The following is a 23,276-nucleotide window of genomic DNA, read 5'->3' on the forward strand; positions in this document are numbered from 1 at the left end:
TCATTTCATGTTTTTCGTACTATAGAATACTTCGTGAAATTAAATTTGTATTAAAAACCAGGAAATTCTAAAAATGATCGTAACTGCTTCGCATTTTTTGATTGTCAACCATCTTTTATAGTTTGTATGCTTCCTGGATCAGTTTGTATTCCATTAATTCGTATAATAGGGCCCAAAATTTTAATTCTTGTCACTCAAAATGGGATTTGAAAAGTTTCATCTTATTCCCTTTTCCTCTTATGAGATTGAAGTTTGTGTTAAGAACTTAAAATGACACTCTAAAGTCTTAGAAACTAGTAGTAAATCGTCTACATAGCCTCTTAGTTCTTGTACCAATACGTTTCCCAATTTTTTTTCTAAAGCATGGACAAAAGCTACTATACGTATGGGGAGTGGGTAACACGTAAAGAGATAATATTTATCAACAAATAAGAAAGCTGTAGATGGTCTTTACTCTGTAGCCAATGGGGACTTGCCGATATCCAGCCTTTAGGCCCAGTGAACTAAAGAATTCAATTTGCTCAAACTTCGACAGTAATTCTTCTATAGCTGCAGGTCTATCCCATTCGGTTTTTACATGTCTATTCAATGTTTGTACATGCAAAACTAAGTGATAGCACTTCCACGATTTTAATGAGTAATAATGGCTTATTATGGAGACTAAGACTAAGTTCTATTATGGTTATCAACTACGTTTTGCCTTCTTCTCTAACCGTTTCATAGTTATAGATAGAGTTAACAAAAGAAAGGGTTACCCTTTTTATTTTAAACTTACGTATTTGTCAGTTATATCTGGTTTAACGGAATATGTCTGTTTTTTATTGAAAAAATTCCCCAACACACTCTTGTTCTGTCAGTATATACGATTCTTCCTGTTTCAATTAAATTGTTTTTTGGTAGGTCTTGTTAAATTTTTTATTCATCTACCTTAATAATTTCAACACCAGCTACTAAATGGATATGATTCACTAACTTTCTTTGAACTCATAAATTTTTCCGGAAAGGTGCACTAGATTCCTGATTACGTATTTTTAAAGTAATTCTTATCCTGTTGAAATCTGATAACTTTGTTCATTAGCCAATCTGATCATAATAGTACATAATGGTTTTAATTATGTCTTACTATTGCTACAGTCGCCAGAAGATAGTGTTCCCCTGGTATTTCAAAGTTCATATTTGACTGACTTCAATCAGCGTAGTTGGATATCGTTCTGCTATTCTCAGACTTCGCCATTGACCATAGTTTTGAATGCAAGTAAGCTAAAATTTCTTATTATACAATATATGCTGGATGTCAGTCCTATAAAGCAATTTCTACTTTCTTTCAAAAATTGTAGTGGCACTTTTCTTAGCCAGGAAGTAGCAGGAGAAATGGTCGCTATTCAAAAATTTGATGGGAATGGTCATTCGAAGCAAAAAAGTCTAGTAAACATGGGCTCTAAACTATATACTTCATAGTTATGGGCACCTGACAATCTTCTCTACTGCGAAACACATTTCTTCTATTGAAAACTTGTTCAGCTCTTAAGTTACTCATTTAGAACCCATGTTGATTACTTTCTTGATGCAGATGTTCGTTTGTTATATGCTTGAATATTGAACATTCGTCCTGGGACACTGTGCGTATGTTCCATATCTTGTTCAAAACCCGTTTACTGTGCTTATCAAATAAAGAGAGACTTCAGTCTTCATAGGAAACTTGGACACACTAGTAAAACGTTCAGAATTCAGAATGATTGACTGATTCATTTGTTTTATAAGTTTACAGCCATTTCTTCGTCTTCATAATGTCCTCTGATAGGTGTCGGTGTACCTTTCATTGTGCACAGTAATAAAAGTGTACAGAATTCCATTAAGCCTGGCGGAAATGAGAGGAACAATTGCACCAGGGTTCTGGAATTGACGGAGCATTTACTTTTCTACTGCAGCATGGTTCATTGCGGTGACCTCAGGTGAGTGAACCTGGCTTCGAGTGTAGAGGTTCGCCTTTATTGGAGAGAATCGTACTAGTCGTCTTCTGCCTAACATTGCCTGTCTAGAACTGACCTCTTATTATCCCGCGAAAGCCGTTGGCATTTCTTCGGCGGTTGGTTTTCAGAATCTCTTACTACATTTTGAAGGTTAGACCACTTTAGCTGTAAGGTCTTTGTTTAAAGGAACGACCGATGTCGCAGCATTTTAGTTGTATCATCAGCTGCAGTAAAATCATGTTCAGATCGAAAAACGAGAGTGGGAAGACTCGACGTTCATAATCGTTAAATTTTCACTATTTAGCGGACTTCAGAAGTAAAATCACATAGAACGCTCCCGTGATTCCATGTGTAACCTTATCTGGTGAGCTAGCGCAATCCCCATATGCCGAAATGGTGATTAAGACACAGACCGCATATAATCATCTAAGGAATAATGCAAAATTTGAGCAGCTTACAGTAGCTCCACCCCAAGTCACGAACTCAGTTGGTCTGCTATGCAGGCTTCTATCTAACATCACTAAAGAAGAATTTCGTCTCTGTTTCATCTCCTGGTAAGTTCGATTTTGTTTGAGGCCTCTGACTGTACTGTCCTTGTACTCTCCACAGAAATTTAACTTGATCCCACTCTGTCAATCCCTGTTCCAAGAAGAGATTCGCCCCGACATCCAACCAAGGGCCATGTGTCACCATACGTTCTTCTATCACATCACTTGGTTACATCGCTGACTGATTTAAAACTACAGTATATATTTCCTCATTAATACCCATTCAGCTGTACGGTAACTAGTCAAAATACACAAGTTCAGAAAAAAAAACAGAACACCGAGGACAACTAGACATAGGAAATGCAAATTCACAGGACATGTACAATAGTATGTTTTGCAGAAATGATAAGCATTTGTCACCTCGGTTTAGCGTATGTTCTCCAATCGAAAATATGAGATATGTGGTGAACAGATGGCTGCAGCGCTGTGACCTAATGCCAACCACCACAGATGTTCTATGGAACGAGGTGAATGCAGCAAGGATGGCTATACCACACGACGCCATTCGCGCCTTACACACGGTGAATCCATCACGTATGGAAAAAGTTACCAGGACCCATGACGTAGACTGCGCCTACTAGGCGACAAAACACTTGCTGAACCCAGGTGACTGATCATTTCTGCAAAACACACTAATGTACATTCCCTGTGAATATGAACGCCCAGTCTCTAGTCGTTCAAGGTGTTCTGTTTTTTTTCTGAACACGACTATATTTTTCATTTCACTGTCGCTATCGCAGTTGCCATAGCTGAGAGGAGCTGCGCGATAAACAGGTCGACACAGTAGGTGCCGGACGGCAGGAAGTGAGTGAGCCAAACAAGGTTGCCGGTGTTGCGCCCGCCGCCACATGGAGTTCATTACCACGTGCGTTGTTGTGTCTGCAGAGGAGGTGCTGGCCTCCGACTCGGCGCTGTGGTGGTCTCCAGACGGATCGCGGGTGGCGTTCGCCCACTTCGACGACTCCAGGGTGCACAACGCCAGCTACATGCACTACGGCCACCCGGGCAGCATGGAGGACCAGTACTCGCAGGTCGTCACCCTCCGCTACCCCAAGGTACGTCTGCCCTGTCCTGCTACGTTAGAGGTTTCATTCAATCGTTTTCGACAGCTGTAGCATTAGGTTGCTCACAGTTATTCCCATATTATAAGGGGCAGTCAAGTGAAAACTAGACATATGGTATAAGTAACTACGTTATTTCTAAAGTGTTTATAAATTCATCCCCCTATAAGACAAGATCGTCAGTCATCACGGAAAAATGTTTGTAGACCCACAAGTTCCCAAGGCTGTTTAGAGTATACTGCAGACGTTTCACTCGGAAGCCCTTACACATCGCAAATACAGTTCCGATCTCTCCCGATGCGATTTCCATATCGTTGAGGCCCTGAAGAAAGACCTTCGTGGCCAGCACGGCGGCGGCGGCGGCGGCGGCGACGACGACGACGACGACGACGACGACGAATTCGACAATGAAACGAATAAAGCAGTTACTGCCCCCACTGCAGCAGCACACCAAATATCACGATTTGTGTATACAGCTATTCATTTGGCTACTCGAATGGCTAACTGAATTAAACGCTGGACAATTTCGAACATTTAAAATTTCATATTCGACAAGACGCTGTAAACTACAATGAATTTTTCCAAAAATGGGACAATAATTTACTGTGCATAGACGTCGCTTGTGCAGCACATATTTACAAGAGTAAAAGTTAAAAGAAATCCGATGGCGCTACTTTAGAAAAAATTTACAAGATCCAGAATACAGTTATTTATTCTCCTTGGATGTTTCGTTTAGCACACAATTGAGGTAAACAAAATGTTTCAATCCTCTCAGTTAAGTATTAAACATGTGTTAATGCAAATATTTTTAACATCAGTTTATCCGTGTGCAGAAACTGTTTTATTTTCCTGTCACCAAAAATTATTTCGCCTCAAGCCCTTGATGTGCCTATTCTACGACAGACTAATGCGAAAAAAGAAATGTACTAAACGCAATGACTATGCCACAGTAGTTGAGAAAGACATTTGGATGAGCAGAAAATATTTGTTCTATGAATGACGTGAACATTATTTACAAAATAAACAAACAAAATATTAAATTTTGTGTGAGAACTTATTTTCACCTGGCATCTCAAATACAATTTCGTGGGCGAGACATCAGTGAGTAGTCACTATACCTTATGCTACTGTAGACCAGGCGCGGGCAACCTTTGGCAACCGGGTGATCAAAATGTCTGTAAAAACTTGAAAACTGAATAAATCAAGGAATAATTCACTTCTACTATTCGTTGCGGCGAGGAAGCATCCATCCTCCTGATAGTATCATGATGAATTGCTTGCCGTATCTAAAATTCATACTATGCCACCTCGTCAAGTGATGAGACACCAGTAATCTCAGCACCTGAAGTGAAAACTATAGCGTCCCTGACGTTAATATTCATGAGGTAACGCATCGATACGAATTACAACCCTTTCCAACATGCCACACCAACAAGTTGTGTCTCAAAACACACGTCTCCAACAGTACACATGCATTTTATGGTCACCTCATTTCAAATATTTACATTTATTTACCCCTCATGAACATCGTTTCTTTACTAACGGCGTTTTGCAGTAGCTGCCCTAAAAACTTCTTCTTTCTCTCTCTCTCTCTCTCTCTCTCTCTCTCTCTCTCTCTCTCTCTCTGTCTCTCACACACATTCTCTCACTCTTCTCACTCTCACGAATTTCTACCACGGGCCAGACTGAAACCAATCACAGGCCAGGCTGGTAGTAGCCAAACCCTGCTTTATACTACACTACTTCACTTATATTCAATAGAGGAAATTTTACGTATAGTAGTAGCAGGGTAACAGGGGTGCTGATGCTTTTTGTTAGTGTGGATTGCATATATTCAGGGGCAAACATGATTATGACACCCTCGTCTCCCATTAACCTATTGTTCTAATAATTGATCTATGATCCCCTGGGGATAATCAGTTCTTCTAACCAACCTCCTCCTCCTCCCCCTCCCCCTCCATCCCCTCTGAGAAATCCCCAACCCTTCTCCCCTCCCTCTACTAACACACACACTTTTGATATCAAATTAATTGACTAGTTAATTAAATGATTACTTAATTAAATCGAGCAATTAACACATCCTTCCTTGGGAAATCCCCCAGCTAAGCCCTCCAATCCCCCACTCTCCCTCCCATCTGGTAATTGGCGGGAAAAGGACTCAGTCTGTGTTGGAGAGGAAGGATCTCATGATACAAAATTGAAGTCAATTACATAACAGAGGATATATTGTTAATTTATGAAATTCAGTTTTCAGGGATTGAATCTCTCTATCTGGCGGAAAAAGCTCAACAAAAGCTACCACAAGTCCTTATTACGTAATTACGCTGCTGCAGACGGCATTTCTGAAGAAGAGCAATTCGTTGACATAAAGTATCGATTTGTCAGGAATTCCTTTCTGAAAGTATCTGTATCGAGTATAGCAATGTATGCATGTGAAACATGACGATAAATAGTTTAGACTAGAGGAGAATTGAAGCTTTTGAAATGTGGTGCTATAGAAGACTGCTGAAGAGTAGATGGGTAGATCACACAACTAATGAGGAGGTACTGAATAGAACTGGGAAAAGAAATTTGTGGCAGAACCTGACTAGAAGAAGGGATAGGTTGGTAGGACACATTCTGAGACATCAAGGGATCACCAATTTAGTACTGGAGGGAAGTGTGTGGAGGGGGGTAAAAGTCATAGACGAATGCCAAGAGACGAATACAGAAGATTCAGAAGGATATAGGTTGCTGTACTTGCTTGGAGATGATGAGGCTTGCACAGGACAGCTTAGCATGGAGAGCTGCGCCAAACCAGTCTACGGAGTAAAGTCAACAACAGGAGATTAAAAAATTACAAAACATATACACTGACTGAAATATCAAGTATTACACATTGAAAGAACCATATCTTATTGATATCCTGGTATTTTCAGTCCTGTAAGATGCTTTCAGTAAAACTCCATCCTTAAACGAGCTTAAACGAGCTAATTTTCGATACAGATAAGCAATGGTGTCACTGCATGTTGAGTATTCAGTGTGGCCAACGTTAGCAGAAATTTTCAGATGGAGATTTCAACACAGTAAGCCCAGAGGTTTTGTACATCCAGATTTTGGCCGGCTTTAAGAGGAATATCGAATCAGTACTTCACGGACATGCAGCAATCAATGCCCTGGCTGGCACAAATAGTTGGCTGCAATACAAAGACTGCTCAACGAATGGTGTCGAAACAGGCTCAGGATAACAGCGTGTGTAGGCACTTACTCTTCCAGAACCACACCACGAGGTGGTCATACTATTACTCCACTGCATCTGACGAATGGCAACAGCTGAAATCCAACCAGAGGTTGGGACATTATAGGTGTCTGTTCCATCAGACATACCTGATAAACCAGACAGCGCTCAGTCTATAATTCTATGGGCGCGACGGTTATTTGATAAAAAGTTTCAGTGCCTAGACAGAATCAAGCTCCAAAGTCCCACGGCAATCAGAAATATATGAATAGGAGATTACTGGGCGGAGGTCATAGCTGTGCGGCGACAGAGAAGTTGGGAATTTGGATCTGACAGAAAGCGTGTCCGGATGGCCGAGGTGGTTAAGGCAACTGTTCTAAAGAATCAGGTAATCCGGTATTGCGTCCTCGTCCGGTACAAATTTTCAACTCTCGCTGCTGCATTAGCGCAATGCCCTGTGCGGCTGGGAGATCTTTGTACAAGCAGAATATTACTACGAGCCACAAGGAACAAGAAACTGGAAGCTGGCTTAGGATTCTGATTTCCCACGTGTTCTTTAAGACTGGCAGCATACTACAGACGGATTTGCGTGGTGCAGAGCCATAGTCAACTGGGAAGTAGAGGTATTCTGAAATGCTCAGCGATGGGTCTTAGTTCTTTCTGTAGTGGTCAGATAGATGTCAACGTGTTTCTAGACGACCTGGCAAAAGTCTCAAAACGCGATGCTTATCGACATCCAAATCTTTCTTTCGTATTATGCTGTGGGGAGCGACATGATATGAAAACAGGACTGATTTTGTAATTGTTGAAAGATTTAGTTGACCCACTCCAGTCCGGTGCGTATGTACTTTGCCCAGTTCCTGGCGCTCTTTTTGAAAGATGCGTCTGGTGCCCCACGAAGATTTTTGGGCCATGTATGCCTAGGAAATCTGAGGAAGAAAACACCGTGAACACACAGAATACATAATCACAAAGACTAGTTCTGTTAGAGGATTTTACTGTTGCAGTGAAGCCCGACATACGAAAATAGGCATGTGGAGGGATTAGTGAGTGTTCCTAACGCAAGGATGTAGCTCTATAGGGAACATAAACTGCTATGTTCGTAGCAGAGGCAGTCGTCCTATGAAATACGTGAGAGCGCGAAACGACCGCGGCCAAAGAAAAAGTGTGAATCTGCCGTGAAATTTCCGCTTTTAAGGATATCACAGCCTCAAAGTGTAATGTTGCCTCAGTCCTAGGAGATCATCAATTTTATGATGACTGCTGAATAAAGCCCTCCTCCAACGTTTTACCTGTCTTACAGAAAGCCGTATTTCACACGTATGGTCATTTGCCAAAACGTGATCGATTCGACGTCCCCTACCTTCCTGTGACATCAGTAGAATTTTTTATTCTGTGCTCTCTGAACGTAGTGATGCATCAGATTCACTTTGACTCGGCAGATCGTTTGTTACTCAAGAAAAATGAATACTTATTCTTGACTATAAGATTTATAATATCCATCTTAAGGGCAGGTGGTAAGTAGCAATTGTGAAGGTAATTGTTATCGTTAGCAAAAATATTCAAATGTAAGGAATGTTATCCACATGTAAACGATTCCGGAGTCAATCTCTCTTCAACCATTCATATACTTCCACTTAAAGTACGATGTTCGGACATAATCATTGTCTTGCTATACAAGTGGCAAAGCCTGAGTCTCTGTTTTGCTTCTTCGCTCTACCGCCCGTTCACTGAAGTGCTCTTAGCTCTTCCTTTTCTACAGTGGGAACACTGACTGCGTCTGCTTAATACTAGAGCAGCTACAACCCCGGTTACCGGCTTGTTTTGTAAACAAGTAGACGGCTCCAAGTGACCGCACTGAGCCATACCAGATGCCACTGAGGACATGAAGATAAAACACTGCAAGTAGTTATTTATGCTGATCACTCACATAATGTAACTCTTCAGGTTTTCCCGGCGATCTAACGACATCTTGGGTTGTCGGGTGTTCTGCCGGATATCAGCGTCGTACTTGCACGATATTTCGGTCACGTAGCTCGTAACCTTCATCAGGTTCGACCTGAGACTGCTCCTCGAGTGGACCTGGTCCAGTATTTATGCCTATGGCATAAATACTGGACCAGGTCCACTCGCTGATATCCGGCAGAACACCCGACAACCCAAGATGTCACTCACATAATGTCTGGTTATAATTAAACTGAAACTGTTCACTGTAGTCATCGTATGCCAGTGAAAATTAGTAGATAAGCATTAATGCGAGATTTACGCTGGGAAACAAATTAGCTCCAATCATGGCCACCTGGTGCAAATCTGGCGGCGTACACTGTTAACGATATGACATCCACGCTGTCATTTGACAATGCATGAAGTGTGTGAACAGCATGGCAATCAAGGAGAGAGACCGTGCGCCATCAGTGAGTCTGGTTTGCGAGAATGGCAGCAATTACTGTGCTGCTCAGTGGGTATCGCAGGCTGAAAGATCTTAAGGTCATTAAAGAGTTTTAAAAATGATGAAGATGGAGAAGATGGAGAAGATGGAGAAGATGGAGAAGATGGAGAAGATGGAGAAGATGGAGAAGATGGAGAAGATGGAGAAGATGGAGAAGATGGAGAAGATGGAGAAGATGGAGAAGATGGAGAAGATGGAGAAGATGGAGAAGATGGAGAAGATGGAGAAGATGGAGAAGATGGAGAAGATGGAGAAGATGGAGAAGATGGAGGAGGAGGTGGAGGTGGAGAAATGCGTAAACACAGGTGACCTTGATGTGGCACCTGGAGGAGAAAAACGTCCTATCTTACGCTGATACCCGTACAAGACCCACAGGGCGTAGCAGCTGAAATGTCATGACCCGCAGCAACGTTCTCAATCTACTCTTCGGTTTCTGGCATCGATTGAAGTTGATGACATGTGGCTGTGAAATATATGCAGTAACATTTTACCTTACAGGGTGCAGTGAATACACAGAACTCCGAATATTGGGTGGTGTTAATCCGCGTGTGCATCAAAAGCCGTTGAACTCGTACGTGACTGTCTGGCATGGCTTCATAAGCACCCTTATTCTCGGACTGTTCTTCTTTGAAGAGAACACACCCAGAGTGCCTGTCATGTCAGATGTACCATGATGTCTGCACGTTCTCGTGACCTCTTTGTACAGCATGTGATTCCTGCTTTGGCAGAGCACAACTGTGTGAAAACTATTGTTTTCGTGAAAGGTGGGACAACAGCTCTTCTCCCTCGCCCAGTGAAAGGTCTGCTTAATGGAACCTTCGATGAACGTATTATCTTCAGAGGTTTTCCAGATGAATAGCCTGCAACGTCGCTTGACCTGAATCCATGCGACTTTGTTCTGAGGCTATCTAAACGAGCGCGTTTACCGGTTACCGTTCGGTCTACACTCGACCTGAAGGCAAGTATACGGGGACGTGTCGGACAGATTCCACTGGAACTGCTGCGAGCAAATTTTGATCAGGTCGTTTTATGGATGCAGCATCTCGTCGACGTCTCCGGTGCGCGTACTCAACAGTGTATGCGGCAGTTACGGAGTAAAATCACCACTGTGCCTTTCTCACTTCTCTGACCCTTTTTGCCCACGTCCCATTCGTAATCCGTTATACATAGAAATATTTCTATACGTCCTTCTTCCATTACAACGCCAGGTTTTCATATACTGGCCAAAACTGAAACTAATTTTTTTTTTTACTGCGTAAATTCGTTCCGCATTAACGCATTAGAATATCTACAAAGTATCGCTGCCTTACGATAATTACAGCCCAGACTGGACCTCTGTGAGTAGCTGCACTTCCATTAGAACCACTTGGTATATCGCAATATTGCTAATTTCAAAAATGTTGCCTGAACCTGTCGATGACGTCGTTACGGCTCTCCCGTTCGTACAAGATACGTCTCGGTGATTTGATATTTCCAGTTATTAAAGTAGATCAAGCTTCCTTCCCCTTTCTTTGCTATTTGCACCACCACTAACTACTCCTCAGTGCCTTTCCGCTGGCGGCCTGTTTCGTATATGTACTGGGCTACTACACATTTAACGCAGTTTCCAGCGTGAAGACGTCTATACGCTCTTTACACCTTGTCGAAAATTTCTGTCTGTCCGTCCTCCGCACCTAGCATACATGATGCATATTTTACGAGTGTAAGTTCACGCATGCTCTAGTTTACTTTCCCTATTCCCGACTTCATATCTTGAAGTATATCTTATTATATACGATGATATTAAATAGCAAGTCTGAAGCTGTCGACAGTCTGGCACTGAAATGAATTCAGTGCAAGTTTGTGCCGGACCGTGACTCGGCGCGCTTCCCATCCAACCCGAGTTCTCAATTTCTCGCACACTGCGTATGTAGTGCCGCATGTCCATACTCATTGCGCGCAGCCTCACACTGATAACCGCTAGAGTCCGGGAGAGAGAATGGAACTGCACGGAAACGATCTTAATGGCCGTCATAGAGTACATACACTGAAGCCCCAAAGAACCTGGTATAGCCATGCCTGTTCAAATACAGGGATAAGTAAACAGGCAGAAGTCGGCGCTGGGGTCAGCATATAAGACAAAAAGTGTTTGCCGCAGGTTACAGATCGGTTACTGCTGCTACAATGGCAGGTCACCAAATCTGAGTGAGTTTAAACGTTGTTACAGTCGGCGAACGAGCGGTCGGACGTAGCACATCCGAGGTAGCAATGAAGTGGGGACTTCTCTGTACGACTATTTGACGACTGTACCGTGAATATCAGGAATACGGTGAAACATCAAATCTCCGACGTCACTGCGGCCGAAAAATATTCTGCGAGAACGGGACCGACGACGACTGAACAGAACCGTTCAAGACAGAAGTGCGACCCCTGCACAAATTGATGCAGATTTCAGTGCTGGGCCATCAACAAGTGTCAGAGTGCAAACCATTCAACGAAGCATCATCGATATGGGGTTTCGGAGCCGAAGGCCCATTCGTGCACCCTTGATGATGACTTCACGACACAAAGCTTCACGCCTCGCCTTGGCCCGTCAACACTGACATTGGACTGTTGATGACTGGAATCATACAGCCTGGTCGGAAGAGTCTCGTTCCAAGTTGTATGGAGCGGCTGGACGTGAACGGGTATGGAGACAACCTCTTGAATCGAAGGACCCTGCACGTCAGCAGCGGACTGTTGCAGCTGTTGGAGGCTCTATAATGGTGTTGGAGGGTGTGCAGTTGGAGTAATATGGGACCCTGATACGTCTAGATACGTCTCTGACAGGTGACACATACGTAAGCATCCTGTTCGATCACCTGCAGCCATTCATATCCATTGTGCATTCCGACGGACTCGCGCGATTCCATCAGGACAATACGACTCCCCACATGTCCAGAATTGCTACAGAGTGACTCCAGGAACACTCTTCTGAGTTGAAACATTTCAACTGGCCACCAAACTCCCCAGACGTGAACATTATTGAGCTTTTCTAGGATGCGTGTTCCACCCAATCGTACTATTAAGGATTTATGGACAGCCCTACAGGACTCATGGTGTCAGTTCCCTCCGGCAATACTTCACACATTAGTCGAGTCCATGCTACGTCGTGCTGCGGCACTTCTGCGGGTGTACCAGTGTCTTTGGCTCTTCAGCGAATTTACCAGTTCTTTTGGCTGTGTCTGAAACAATCAGATATATGTATAAACGTATAGTGTTGGGATGCCAACTGTTGGTTGTATGGTTTAAATATATTCACTAATTTCATTATGATTTTGCAAAAATGTGGCACGGTAACGAATTCTTTATTCTTTGCTATATTTCTGTTCCCCAACTGTGGGCAAGGTGATTCACCTACTTTTGCTATTTTCGCTGTGTATTGCTACTTTAAGAGCCAACTGCCAAACGATGGATGCTTGACTCTCTATACTCGCAGCTGTGGATAACATCACTATTTGTGTGTTGTACGATACCTCACAATAACGAGATAAGTTTCGAGTTGTGGCGAAACTGATAATTTTTGCTGTTTTGTTGTGATGCCTTCGCTGCAAGTTGGTACTGGTATTACAGGCTGGCACGACAAACCCGACGGTCCAGCTGAAAGTGGCCGTGGTCGACGGTGGGACGACCAGAGCCAGAACGCGCAGTGGCAAGGGAAACCGCACAAGTGCGCAAGCGCGGGTTCGCGCGGGAACCATCGTGCTACTACCCGCTCCCACCGACGTCGTATCAGAGTGAGTCACGCTTCTTTCTCGCCATGATTCCTCTTCCATTTACAGGGTATCCAATAAAGGACTCCCTGATTTTTAAAATTAAATTAACAATACCGCAGCCCAAACAGTAACTGTATGAGAGCAGAGGGTCCGCCTCACGCAAATGGGATTTTCGTAACTCAAGAATTGCCAGTTTTTTGCCGGCCGGAGTGGCCGAGCGGTTCTCGGCGCTACAGTCTGGAACCGCGCGACCGCTACGGTCGCAGGTTCGAATCCTGCCTCGGGCATGGATGTGTGTGATGTCCTTAGCTTAATTAGGTTTAAGTAGTTCTAAGTTCCAGGGGACTGATGACCTACATCTATATCTACATTTATACTCCGCAAGCCAACCAACAGTGTGTGACGGAGGGCACTTTACGTGCCACTGTCATTACCTCCCTTTTCTGTTCCAGTCGCGTATGGTTCGCGGGAAGAACGACTGTCGGAAAGCCTCCGTGCGCGCTCGAATCTCTCTAATTTTACATTCGTGATCTCCTCGGGAGGTATAAGTAGGGGGAAGCAATATATTCGATACCTCATCCAGAAACGCACCCTCTCGAAACCTGGCAGCAAGCTACACCGCGATGCAGAGCGCCTCTCTTGCAGAGTCTGCTGCTTGAGTTTGCTGAACATCTCCGTAACGCTATCACGCTTACCAAATAACCCTGTGACGAAACGCGTTGCTCTTCTTTGGATCTTCTCTATCTCCTCTGTCAACCCGATCTGGTACAGATCCCACACTGATGAGCAATACACAAGTACAGGTCGAGCGAGTGTTTTGTAAGCCACCTCTTTTGTTGATGGACTACATTTTCTAAGCACTCTCCCAATGAATCTCAACCTAGCACCCGCCTTACCAACATATCACATATTCTTTTAGCTCGATGAACTGTTCTGTTATTACCTTGAAAAAACCGGGGTGTCAATAGTACACTCATCATGCAGATGTTGGTTGAACTGCAGCGCCTGATCATTAGCGATGTTCATTTAAACGTAATGGTTCATGTTAGCGGTCCTTTGCGGCTGGCCCCGGCGGAGGTTCGAGTCCTCCCTCGGGCATAGGTGTGTGTGTTTGTCCTTAGGATAATTTAGGTTAATTAGTGTGTTGCCTTAGGGACTGATGACCTTAGCAGTTAAGTCCCATAAGATGTCACACACATTTGGCCATTTTGTTAGTGGTCACCTCTCTTAGTAGACCCAATTCATGACAGGAAAAACGCCCCAAAACATCACAGACCCATCTCTGGCTTGAATCTGATCTTCCATACGTTCAGCATGAAATGGTTCATTTGGCCTACGGTGCATTGTGACTTCATTTGAATATAGGCCCAAACGTGATTCGGTCAGCAACAGTACATTGTGCCAATCAGCTGCTGTCTATGTTAGATAATTGCTTCCACAGTGCCGTCCCGCAGCATTATGCGCCCGTGTGAACAAAGGCCTCTTGCGAGGTGGCTAATTCCAATAAAGTTCATTGCGTGCGTTTTCCGCCACTACGTTCTCTCACTAACAGGTGGGGATGGCCCTTCATTCATTCCTGCACTAATTTCAATTGGATTTGGATGCGATTTTGTTTCACAAGCCGTAAAACGCGCTTCCGGCAGCTCTGCCAGGATCTTTCTCCGACCACAGTTCTGACGTAGCGTGGCCACGTCCGTTACGCCACTGCTTGGAGACGCGTCGAATAGTCTTCAACAAAACACCAAAAACTCCGTCAACTTCACACAGTGTATGCCCTCGGGCATGGCCAAACACGATTGCCTCTTTCGCCACTCTGTTACGTCCTTACATTTACCCATGTTCACGTAAATGTCCGCCTGAATCATACTCGTTAAAGTCTCACTGCTCGCTACTGCGTTGACCTCACGTAGAGCCAATTGCTCGTGCGGTTGAGCACGTGACTCGATCGCTCTGCCATCTGCAAAGGCTTAACGATTCATCTACGCGTGCGCACTGGGGCGACTAACTTTTTGTTCGATGAGCTGCTTTTGTAAGCTACTTAAATGAACGTCTGATGACGAGACAGCTCGTACACGAAACCAGCAGAATCTCTTTACTAAACAAAAAAGAGAAATTTTAAATATGGTTTTAAATCGCTAAAGAAAATAAAGTGTAATAATTTGGAGAAAAAAGGAACATGCAAATAATTGTTACGGAAGTGGCCACATGGTGAAATAGGTGAGATATCTACTACAGTGAAAATACGTTACTTCACACAAAGGAGGCACTTTTTCCTCTGCAGGAGATTCGAATTGCTAAACTCATAAACTTGAAAAATAAAGATTATAGTATTTCACTGTTTAAAATAATTATTGTTATATGAACAGACTTACTAAGAGATTATTGTAATACAGACACTTTTGCACGTAAAAGAAAACTGGCACAGTTTTGAAATACATTAGTTTTGTTAATTGGCAGACTACAAATTCATCAAGGATACTCCGTTCCATTACAAAAGAAGCGACGTCGTTCCTAGTCGAGATAAGTTACTGAGGTTTATGACAATATCGAGGAGATAGGATTTAACATGGGTAGCGTTATTCTTCAATTTTCTCAGTGAAATTTACTGGATATGCATTACAAAAGTTCTAAGTTAACCTGATGTGAACAGTCTTACAGTCAGTCGATGCTGTTGCGACAACGTTGTCAGCATCTGCGACAATGGTCCCTTAGTTCAAGTCATTAAGAAAACATTGTTGATACTTAACGAGTACCACTGGTTAAAAATACTGATGGATAATGTTTTAATTGTAGAAAATATCCCTTTTGTTCTAATGCTATTCAGATGCATCTATTATAATACTAAAATGTTATGATTTATCATTTTGTCGGTGGAGTTCGGTTTCTGCTCTTACAGAATTAGGCTGTAATTGTTTTGTCTTTGCACTCGTATTTCGCCAAACTGACATCGTGACCTCCACAAACTACATTTCATATCATTTCTTGTCCTTGCAGGGACCACATCCTTTACGCTGTCACCTGGGCGAGCTCTGACACACTGCTGGCTTCGTGGGCAAACCGTGTGGGCAACGTAGTGCAGTTCGCAAGCTACAACACAAGCTCTGGCGTCATATATAGGGTACGTTCTCTCTCTCTCTCTCTCTCTCTCTCTGTCTGTGTGTGTGTGTGTGTGTGTGTGTGTGTGTGTGTGTGTGTGTGTGTGTGTGTGTGACACCTTCTGAGCCTTGCAGCCAAAGGTGTATTTCGTTCAGAAAGTGAAGCGTCCACTTCTTACACTAAAACAAAAGTGCTAATACGGGGACCTGGACCCCGGAAATAACGATTTCGTGTTCGGGTTTTTCGTGTACGAACGAAGTAAAGACTTTCCGCTTTAAAATGACGAATTTCCTATTTAGCTTCATTCTATGTATTTCTAAATTGTTTTCTAAAAATTTCTGAGACACGTTCGTCACAGCATGTACACTGAGACAATCTGTCACTGAAACTTTTACGTTATTCCACAGATAATATATCTGTCGAACCTGTTTTCATATTTGGCTAACATTTTACAACAGTCATCTGTTAAGTTACCTACGGTAATTTACAAGAATAACGTAATTCTTTGTCGTCTGCTTTGTAAATTACATTCTTGGTCCAATGCAAACACAACGCTATACAGCGATTTTATTTTTCTTAAACAAAATCAACACAGCTGTCACGTAATGCTTTATTAGCACAACCTGTTTCGCAACACTAAGGTTGCATTACGTAATCAAATCTTTAACAGTGAAACATAGAAATTATTGGACGCCCCCATCAGTCTTCATATTGTACCAAAACTTCCTTAAAAGAGTGGTTGCCGAAATAAGAGTCGAAATAAGAGGTAGACGCCCATGTTAAATATCTGACCAAAACTTTGGATACCGTTCCTTTTAAGGACTTCTACAACAACAAGATGACAGTGATTGGGGCGTCCAATAGTCTCTACGTTTCGCCGTAAATGATTTGATTACGTACCTGATCATGCAACTTACGGAACCGGTTGTACTATTAAAGTGTTATTCAATAGGTATTGCGGTACATGCAAGGAAGGTACATACATAACCGAATAATAATATACTCACAAGCTACGACGTGGTTGAGAATAGAACAGTGATCCAGAAAATGTAGAATAAATTTACTTCCTTCTATGATCACAAACTTGTTAGATCCTCAGACTACCGGTTTCCGTTACCAATGATTATCTTCTGATCTGTGGCAAAATAAGGGAAAGCACTTTTACAACCAGGAGATCGTCTACAGCTTAAAGCAGTAAAATAGGCCATAATAAAAAGTATTACTGACGTGTGAACATAATGCACATTAAATATGACGAGTCACACCTGCTTTAAAAATGTGTTCTAATATATTGGACCCACAATGGCATCGACGCTCTAATATATTAGGACATCCTTTTAAAACAGGCACGCCTCGTCATATCTAAAATGCATGTCGGTAATACTTCTTATTGTGGCCTGTTTTATTGTTTTAAGCTGTAGGGAATTTACCAGTTATAAAAGTGTTTTTCCCATGTCTTTCTGCAGATCTGAAGATGTCATTGCTGACGCAAATAGGTAGTCTGCGGACATAAAAAGATCTAAAGACGACATTACGTGCTAATGCGGACAGAGATGGTATCGAGACGTGGTAGCTTTTGGCCGAAGCATATAGGTGGCCACTAATGTCTTTCTTCAGGGCTCCAAAAATGTGTTAATCGCGTGTGAAGGGGGTGGGGGGAGGGTTGGGACTGTTTGGAGGATGTGTATGGGCTGCCCACCGAAACTTCAACGTAGTCGAAGAAATAGGTACGCCAACTCTGGGGAAGTAATTTTTTTCTTTGACTGCGAGGGTCCATTTCTCAATGACTTTCTGGAACACGGCGCTACAATTAACGCACAGCAGTATCTAGACACTTTGCAAAAATTGAAGTGCGCCATCTTGTTCAAACGCTCGGAATGTTGACGGACGCCATCATACTGTTACAGAATAATGCTCACCCTCACGTTGCCAACGTTGTTTCGCTGCGGAATTTTTGCTGGCAAACCATTACACAGTTTTCATACAGTCCCTATCTCTCCCCATGGGATTTCCATATTTTAGGAAGTGTGAAAAAAGGTATTGTGGCCGTCTATTTGCTTCGGACGAAGAGGCGCAAGCCTGGGCGCAATCATGGTTTCGTAGGCAACCGCAGAAATCTTTCCACGAAGGCACTGGCCATCTTGTGTTACATCGGGATAAATGTATTAACACTCAATTTTACTTCCTTTTTGTCTCTCTGTCTGGTTTTGATTTGACTGACCCTTATATATTTTAGCGAGCGAGAGACGTAATTTGTAGGATACACGCTTTCTTCAAGTCCATCCATGCGTTTACCGAAACTACCACTTGGAACCGGCAGCACTGCTATCCCTGACCGTACCACGAGCTGCGCCGTCCGCCTCGTAGTGGACTAAATGTGTTAAGATTTATGATGATGATTACTTCTGAATTACACACATCAAAAAGAGTTTTGCATCACCCCGATTCCCAGAACTCATGAAGATAGACGTTCACTGTGGATAATGCATCACAAACACAGTCCCTTTGACTATTCAGAGATGTGACTAAACCCGCCAAAAGATGTAAACAACCATGCATGAGCAGCGCCTACTAGACTGAGGGGGTCCGACAGCCGATCAGTTCCAGTCATTCCACCAGGAACGAGCGCACGGCTCGTGTTGTCTGTAGTTCAACCATGCCAAGACGGTCAATACCGCGGTTCGATGTCCGAATTGTTACTTTGTGCCAGGAAGGGCTCTCAATAAGGGAAGTGTCCATTAGTCTCGGAGTGAACCAAAGCGGTCTTGTTCGGACATGGAGCAGATACAGAGAGACAGGAACTGTCGATGACATGCCTCTCTCAGGCCTCCCAAGGGCTACTACTGCCGTGGATGACCGCTACCTACGGATTATGGCTCGGAGGAATCCTGATAGCAACGCCACCATGTTGAATAATGCTTTTCGTGCATCACATGACGTGTTACGACTCAAACTGTGCGCAATAGGCTGCATGATGCCCAACGACGTACATGGCGAGGTCCATCTTTGCAACCACGACACCATGCAGGGGGGTACAGTTGGGCCCAGCAACATGCTGAATGGACCGCTCAGGATTGGCATCACGTTCTCTTCACCGATGAGTGTCGCATACACCTTCAACCAGACAATCGTCTGAAACGTGTTTGGAGGCAACCCAATGAGGCTGAATGCCTTACTGTCGAGCGAGTGCAGCAAGATGGAGGTTCCGTGCTGTTTTGGGGTGGCATTGTGTGGGGCCGACGTATGCCGCTGGAGGTCACAGAAAGCGCCGTAACGGCTTTACGATGCGTGAATGTCATCCTCCGACCGATAGTGCAACCATATCGGCAGCATATGGCTGAGGCATTCATCTTCATGGACGACAGTTCGCGCCTCCATGACTTACTTGATGATAACGACAGCGCTCAACTAGAGTGGCCAGCATGATCTCCAGACATGAACCTTATCGAACATGCCTGGGATAGACTGAAAAGGGCTGTTGATGGACGATGTGACCCACCAACCAATCTGAGTGATCTACGCCGAATCGCCGTTGAGCAGTGAGACAATCAGGACCAACAGTGCCCTGATGAACCTGTGGATAGCACGTCACATTGAATACAGGCATGCATCAATGACAGAAGACGTGCTGCTGGGTATTAGAGGTACCGGTGTGTACAGCAATCTGAACCACCACCTCTGAAGGTCCCGCTGTATGGTGGTACAACATGCAATCTGTGGTTTTCATGTGGAATAAGAAGGGCAGCAATGATGTTCTCTATTCCAATTTTCTGTGCAGGTTCCGGAGTTCTCGGAACCGAGGTGATGCAAAAGTTTTCTTTGTTGTGTGTAATAAACAGTTTACCTCGTTTTCATCTGACTGTCCCTTATATAATTTGTTGCTTACCACCATGGGCAATTTCAACTCGCAACAAAAGGAATAAAAATTCAGTAAATAACTCGCTACCACCATGTTTAATGCTCGAAGTGGCTTCTACGTCAACAGCTCAGCGTACAGAACGTTACTTAACGCTTAATGTTTGTGGAAGACTGCGTGACGCAGGTGCGCAGAAAAAACCTTAACTAGAACCGCTGCCATTTCTGAAACCAGCTATAACAGTGCTGAGGTTGTGTGTGAGGAGACGTGGAGTCCAACATACAGTGCAAGAAAGCCTTACGGACCTGAAAACCCATTAGTTCACACGGTTGTTTTGATTCTGTGTACCTCCATAAAGACATGCCTTGAATAGCTCCATGTCGGGCGGATCTCTGAAATGCGGCCTTGTAATGTCGACGACAGCTTATGGTAGATTGTTGTTATGTAAATAAAAATGCTCTGCCTGTCTGTGTATTGTTTGCATCAACTGCCTGGATCCATTTGGAACATAATCCTTGTGAAGGTTGCAGATTTGTAGACAGATTATATTGTAGTGATAAAATTCTATCGAGCTACGAGCCGCGTGAAGTAGTCTAAAATTCACGAGCTTTCGGCCGAGTACTCCTCGGCCTTTGTCAAGTGGTGAATGTCTGACGGTTGCTGCTGCGATCTTCGCATCACTACGCTGCCTTCTATGATATCACTGGCGTTTGCTCCGGCGCCATATAAGGTAATGTTTTCATTGCGCGTCCACCGCACCCGCCTCAACCTCCCGATGGCCGGGTCTTAGGCCGTGCCTCGCTACAGGGCACCGTCTTTGTTGAGGGTTTTCTCACAATCTTTTTACCTCGGTCGCTACTTTTACTATACTATCCCAGGAACTGTTATTCCATGTAATGACAGACCGCTTATCGAATGCAATACGATCTCCGTTGCCTATAGCATGTTCTGCTACCACTGATTTCCCAGAGAACCGTAGGTGAAAGCGCCTCTCGTGTTCTACACAGTAGCACCCGCAGTCTGTCCAGCATAAAACTCTCGTCACCCACACCCATACGTCATTTTATGTACTTCTGGTGTTCTACAGTCTACATCGTCTTTCAGACACCCACTGAGCTGTGTAATTTTTGTTGGAGCCCTGAAGAACGAAACTTTCTTACGCCTCTTCAGGAGGCGGCTAATCTATCGTCTCCCTGAGCCACAGAAAGGAAAAATCGCAAGCTTCTGCATGTGTTCGTCGGGGTCCTTCTGTTTACGTGTTTCCGGAAAGATTACTTGCGGTTGTTCTAGCCGTTTTTCTTCAATAGTTTCCGTAAGTGGCACAGTTCGTTCGTCAGGTTTTCAGCGTCTGAGACGGCTCGACGCTCCAAGGTCCTCAGGACACAACGTGGTGGTAGCTGTCAGTGTGCAGCGGACGAGAACGTCGAGGAACGGTAATGTACCATCTGTCTCTACCTCCATCATGAACTTGATGTTTTCTTGGATGTTGTTGATGTGGCCCAAGAACCCTCCAGTCTTTTCAAGTCCACGGACCACACAACGAACGTCTCGCCGACATAACGTTAAAAGTAACTAGGACAGTTTTATGTTGGACAGACTATGCGTACTATTGACCAGCGCTGTTTAGAACAAGATACATGCCTTCGCCTTCGGTACCATTAGAAATGAGCTGTAGCAGAGTATGCTCTAGGAAACGGACATCATACTACAGTGAAGAGACATCTCCTATTACACGGACGAAAGTCTATAGAATAGCGTAATAAATGAAGTGAAGTGATGAATATAAAAATTTGTGACACCACCCCCAATAAAGACAGCGGCCTGCAACTAAGCATGGCTTGTAACCCATATGTCGGAAGGCTGAAGCAGGCGCGGCGGACGCACAACGAAAACATTACGTTGTACGGCGCTGGAACGAGCACCAACGCCGTCGCAGAAGGTAGTGCTGCTATATACAGGGTCATTACAAATGATTGAAGCGATTTCACAGCTCTACAATAACTTTATTATTTGAGATATTTTCACAATGCTTTGCACACACATACAAAAACTCAGTTTTTTTAGGCATTCACAAATGTTCGATATGTGCCCCTTTAGTGATTCGGCAGACATCAAGCCGATAATCAAGTTCCTCCCACACTCGGCGCAGCATGTCCCCATCAATGAGTTCGAAAGCATCGTTGATGCGAGCTCGCGGTTCTGGCACGTTTCTTGGTAGAGGTGGTTTAAACACTGAATCTTTCACATAACCCCACAGAAAGAAATCGCATGCGGTTAAGTCTGGAGAGTGTGGAGGCCATGACATGAATTGCTGATCATGATCTCCACCACGACATATCCATCGGTTTTTCAATCTCCTGTTTAAGAAATGCCGAACATCGTGATGGAAGTGCGGTGGAGCACCATCCTGTTGAAAGATGAAGTCGGCGCTGTCGGTTTCCAGTTGTGGCATGAGCCAATTTTCCAGCATGTCCAGATACACGTGTCCTGTAACGTTTTTTTTCGCAGACGAAAAAGGGGCCGTAAACTTTAAACCGTGAGATTGCACAAAACACGTTAACTTTTGGTGAATTACGAATTTGCTGCACGAATGCGTGAGGATTCTCTACCGCCCAGATTCGCACATTGTGTCTGTTCACTTCACCATTAAGAAAAAATGTTGCTTCATCACTGAAAACAAGTTTCGCACTGAACGCATCCTCTTCCATGAGCTGTTGCAACCGCGCCGAAAATTCAAAGCGTTTGACTTTGTCATCGGGTGTCAGGGCTTGTAGCAATTGTAAACGGTAAGGCTTCTGCTTTAGCCTTTTCCGTAAGATTTTCCAAACCGTCGGCTGTGGTACGTTTAGCTCCCTGCTTGCTTTATTCGTCGACTTCCGCGGGCTACGCGTGAAACTTGCCCGCACGCGTTCAACCGTTTCTTCGCTCACTGCAGGCCGACCCGTTGATTTCGCCTTACAGAGGCATCCAGAAGCTTTAAACTGCGCATACCATCGCCGAATGGAGTTAGCAGTTGGTGGATCTTCGTTGAACTTCGTCCTGAAGTGTCGTTGCACTGTTATGACTGACTGATGTGAGTGCATTTCAAGCACGACATACGCTTTCTCGGCTCCTGTCGCCATTTTGTCTCACTGCGCTCTCGAGCGCTCTGGCGGCAGAAACCTGAAGTGCGGCTTCAGCCGAACAAAACTTTGAGTTTTTCTACGTATCTGTAGTGTGTCGTGACCATATGTCAATGAATGGAGCTACAGTGAATTTATGAAATCGCTTCAATCATTTGTAATAGCCCTGTAGGTATGGTAGCAGCAACTAAGACATGCCCGAAGCGCTCGGCCAGAAGTTCGT

General features: G+C 44.0%; 1 protein-coding gene across 1 annotated transcript in view; it reads left to right on the forward strand.

Annotated features, from left to right (window-relative positions):
• LOC126263124 (venom dipeptidyl peptidase 4-like) overlaps nucleotides 1-23,276 on the forward strand; it is a 324,149-nt gene that overhangs the window by 165,986 nt on the left and 134,887 nt on the right. The window contains exons 7-9 of the mRNA XM_049960140.1: nucleotides 3,404-3,573; nucleotides 12,837-13,000; nucleotides 15,974-16,097. Coding sequence (XP_049816097.1) covers nucleotides 3,404-3,573; nucleotides 12,837-13,000; nucleotides 15,974-16,097 — 458 coding nt within the window. The remainder of the gene's footprint in view (nucleotides 1-3,403; nucleotides 3,574-12,836; nucleotides 13,001-15,973; nucleotides 16,098-23,276) is intronic.

Source organism: Schistocerca nitens, chromosome 6, assembly GCF_023898315.1.
Source record: "Schistocerca nitens isolate TAMUIC-IGC-003100 chromosome 6, iqSchNite1.1, whole genome shotgun sequence".
In the NCBI taxonomy this organism is placed as follows: Eukaryota; Metazoa; Arthropoda; class Insecta; order Orthoptera; family Acrididae; genus Schistocerca; species Schistocerca nitens.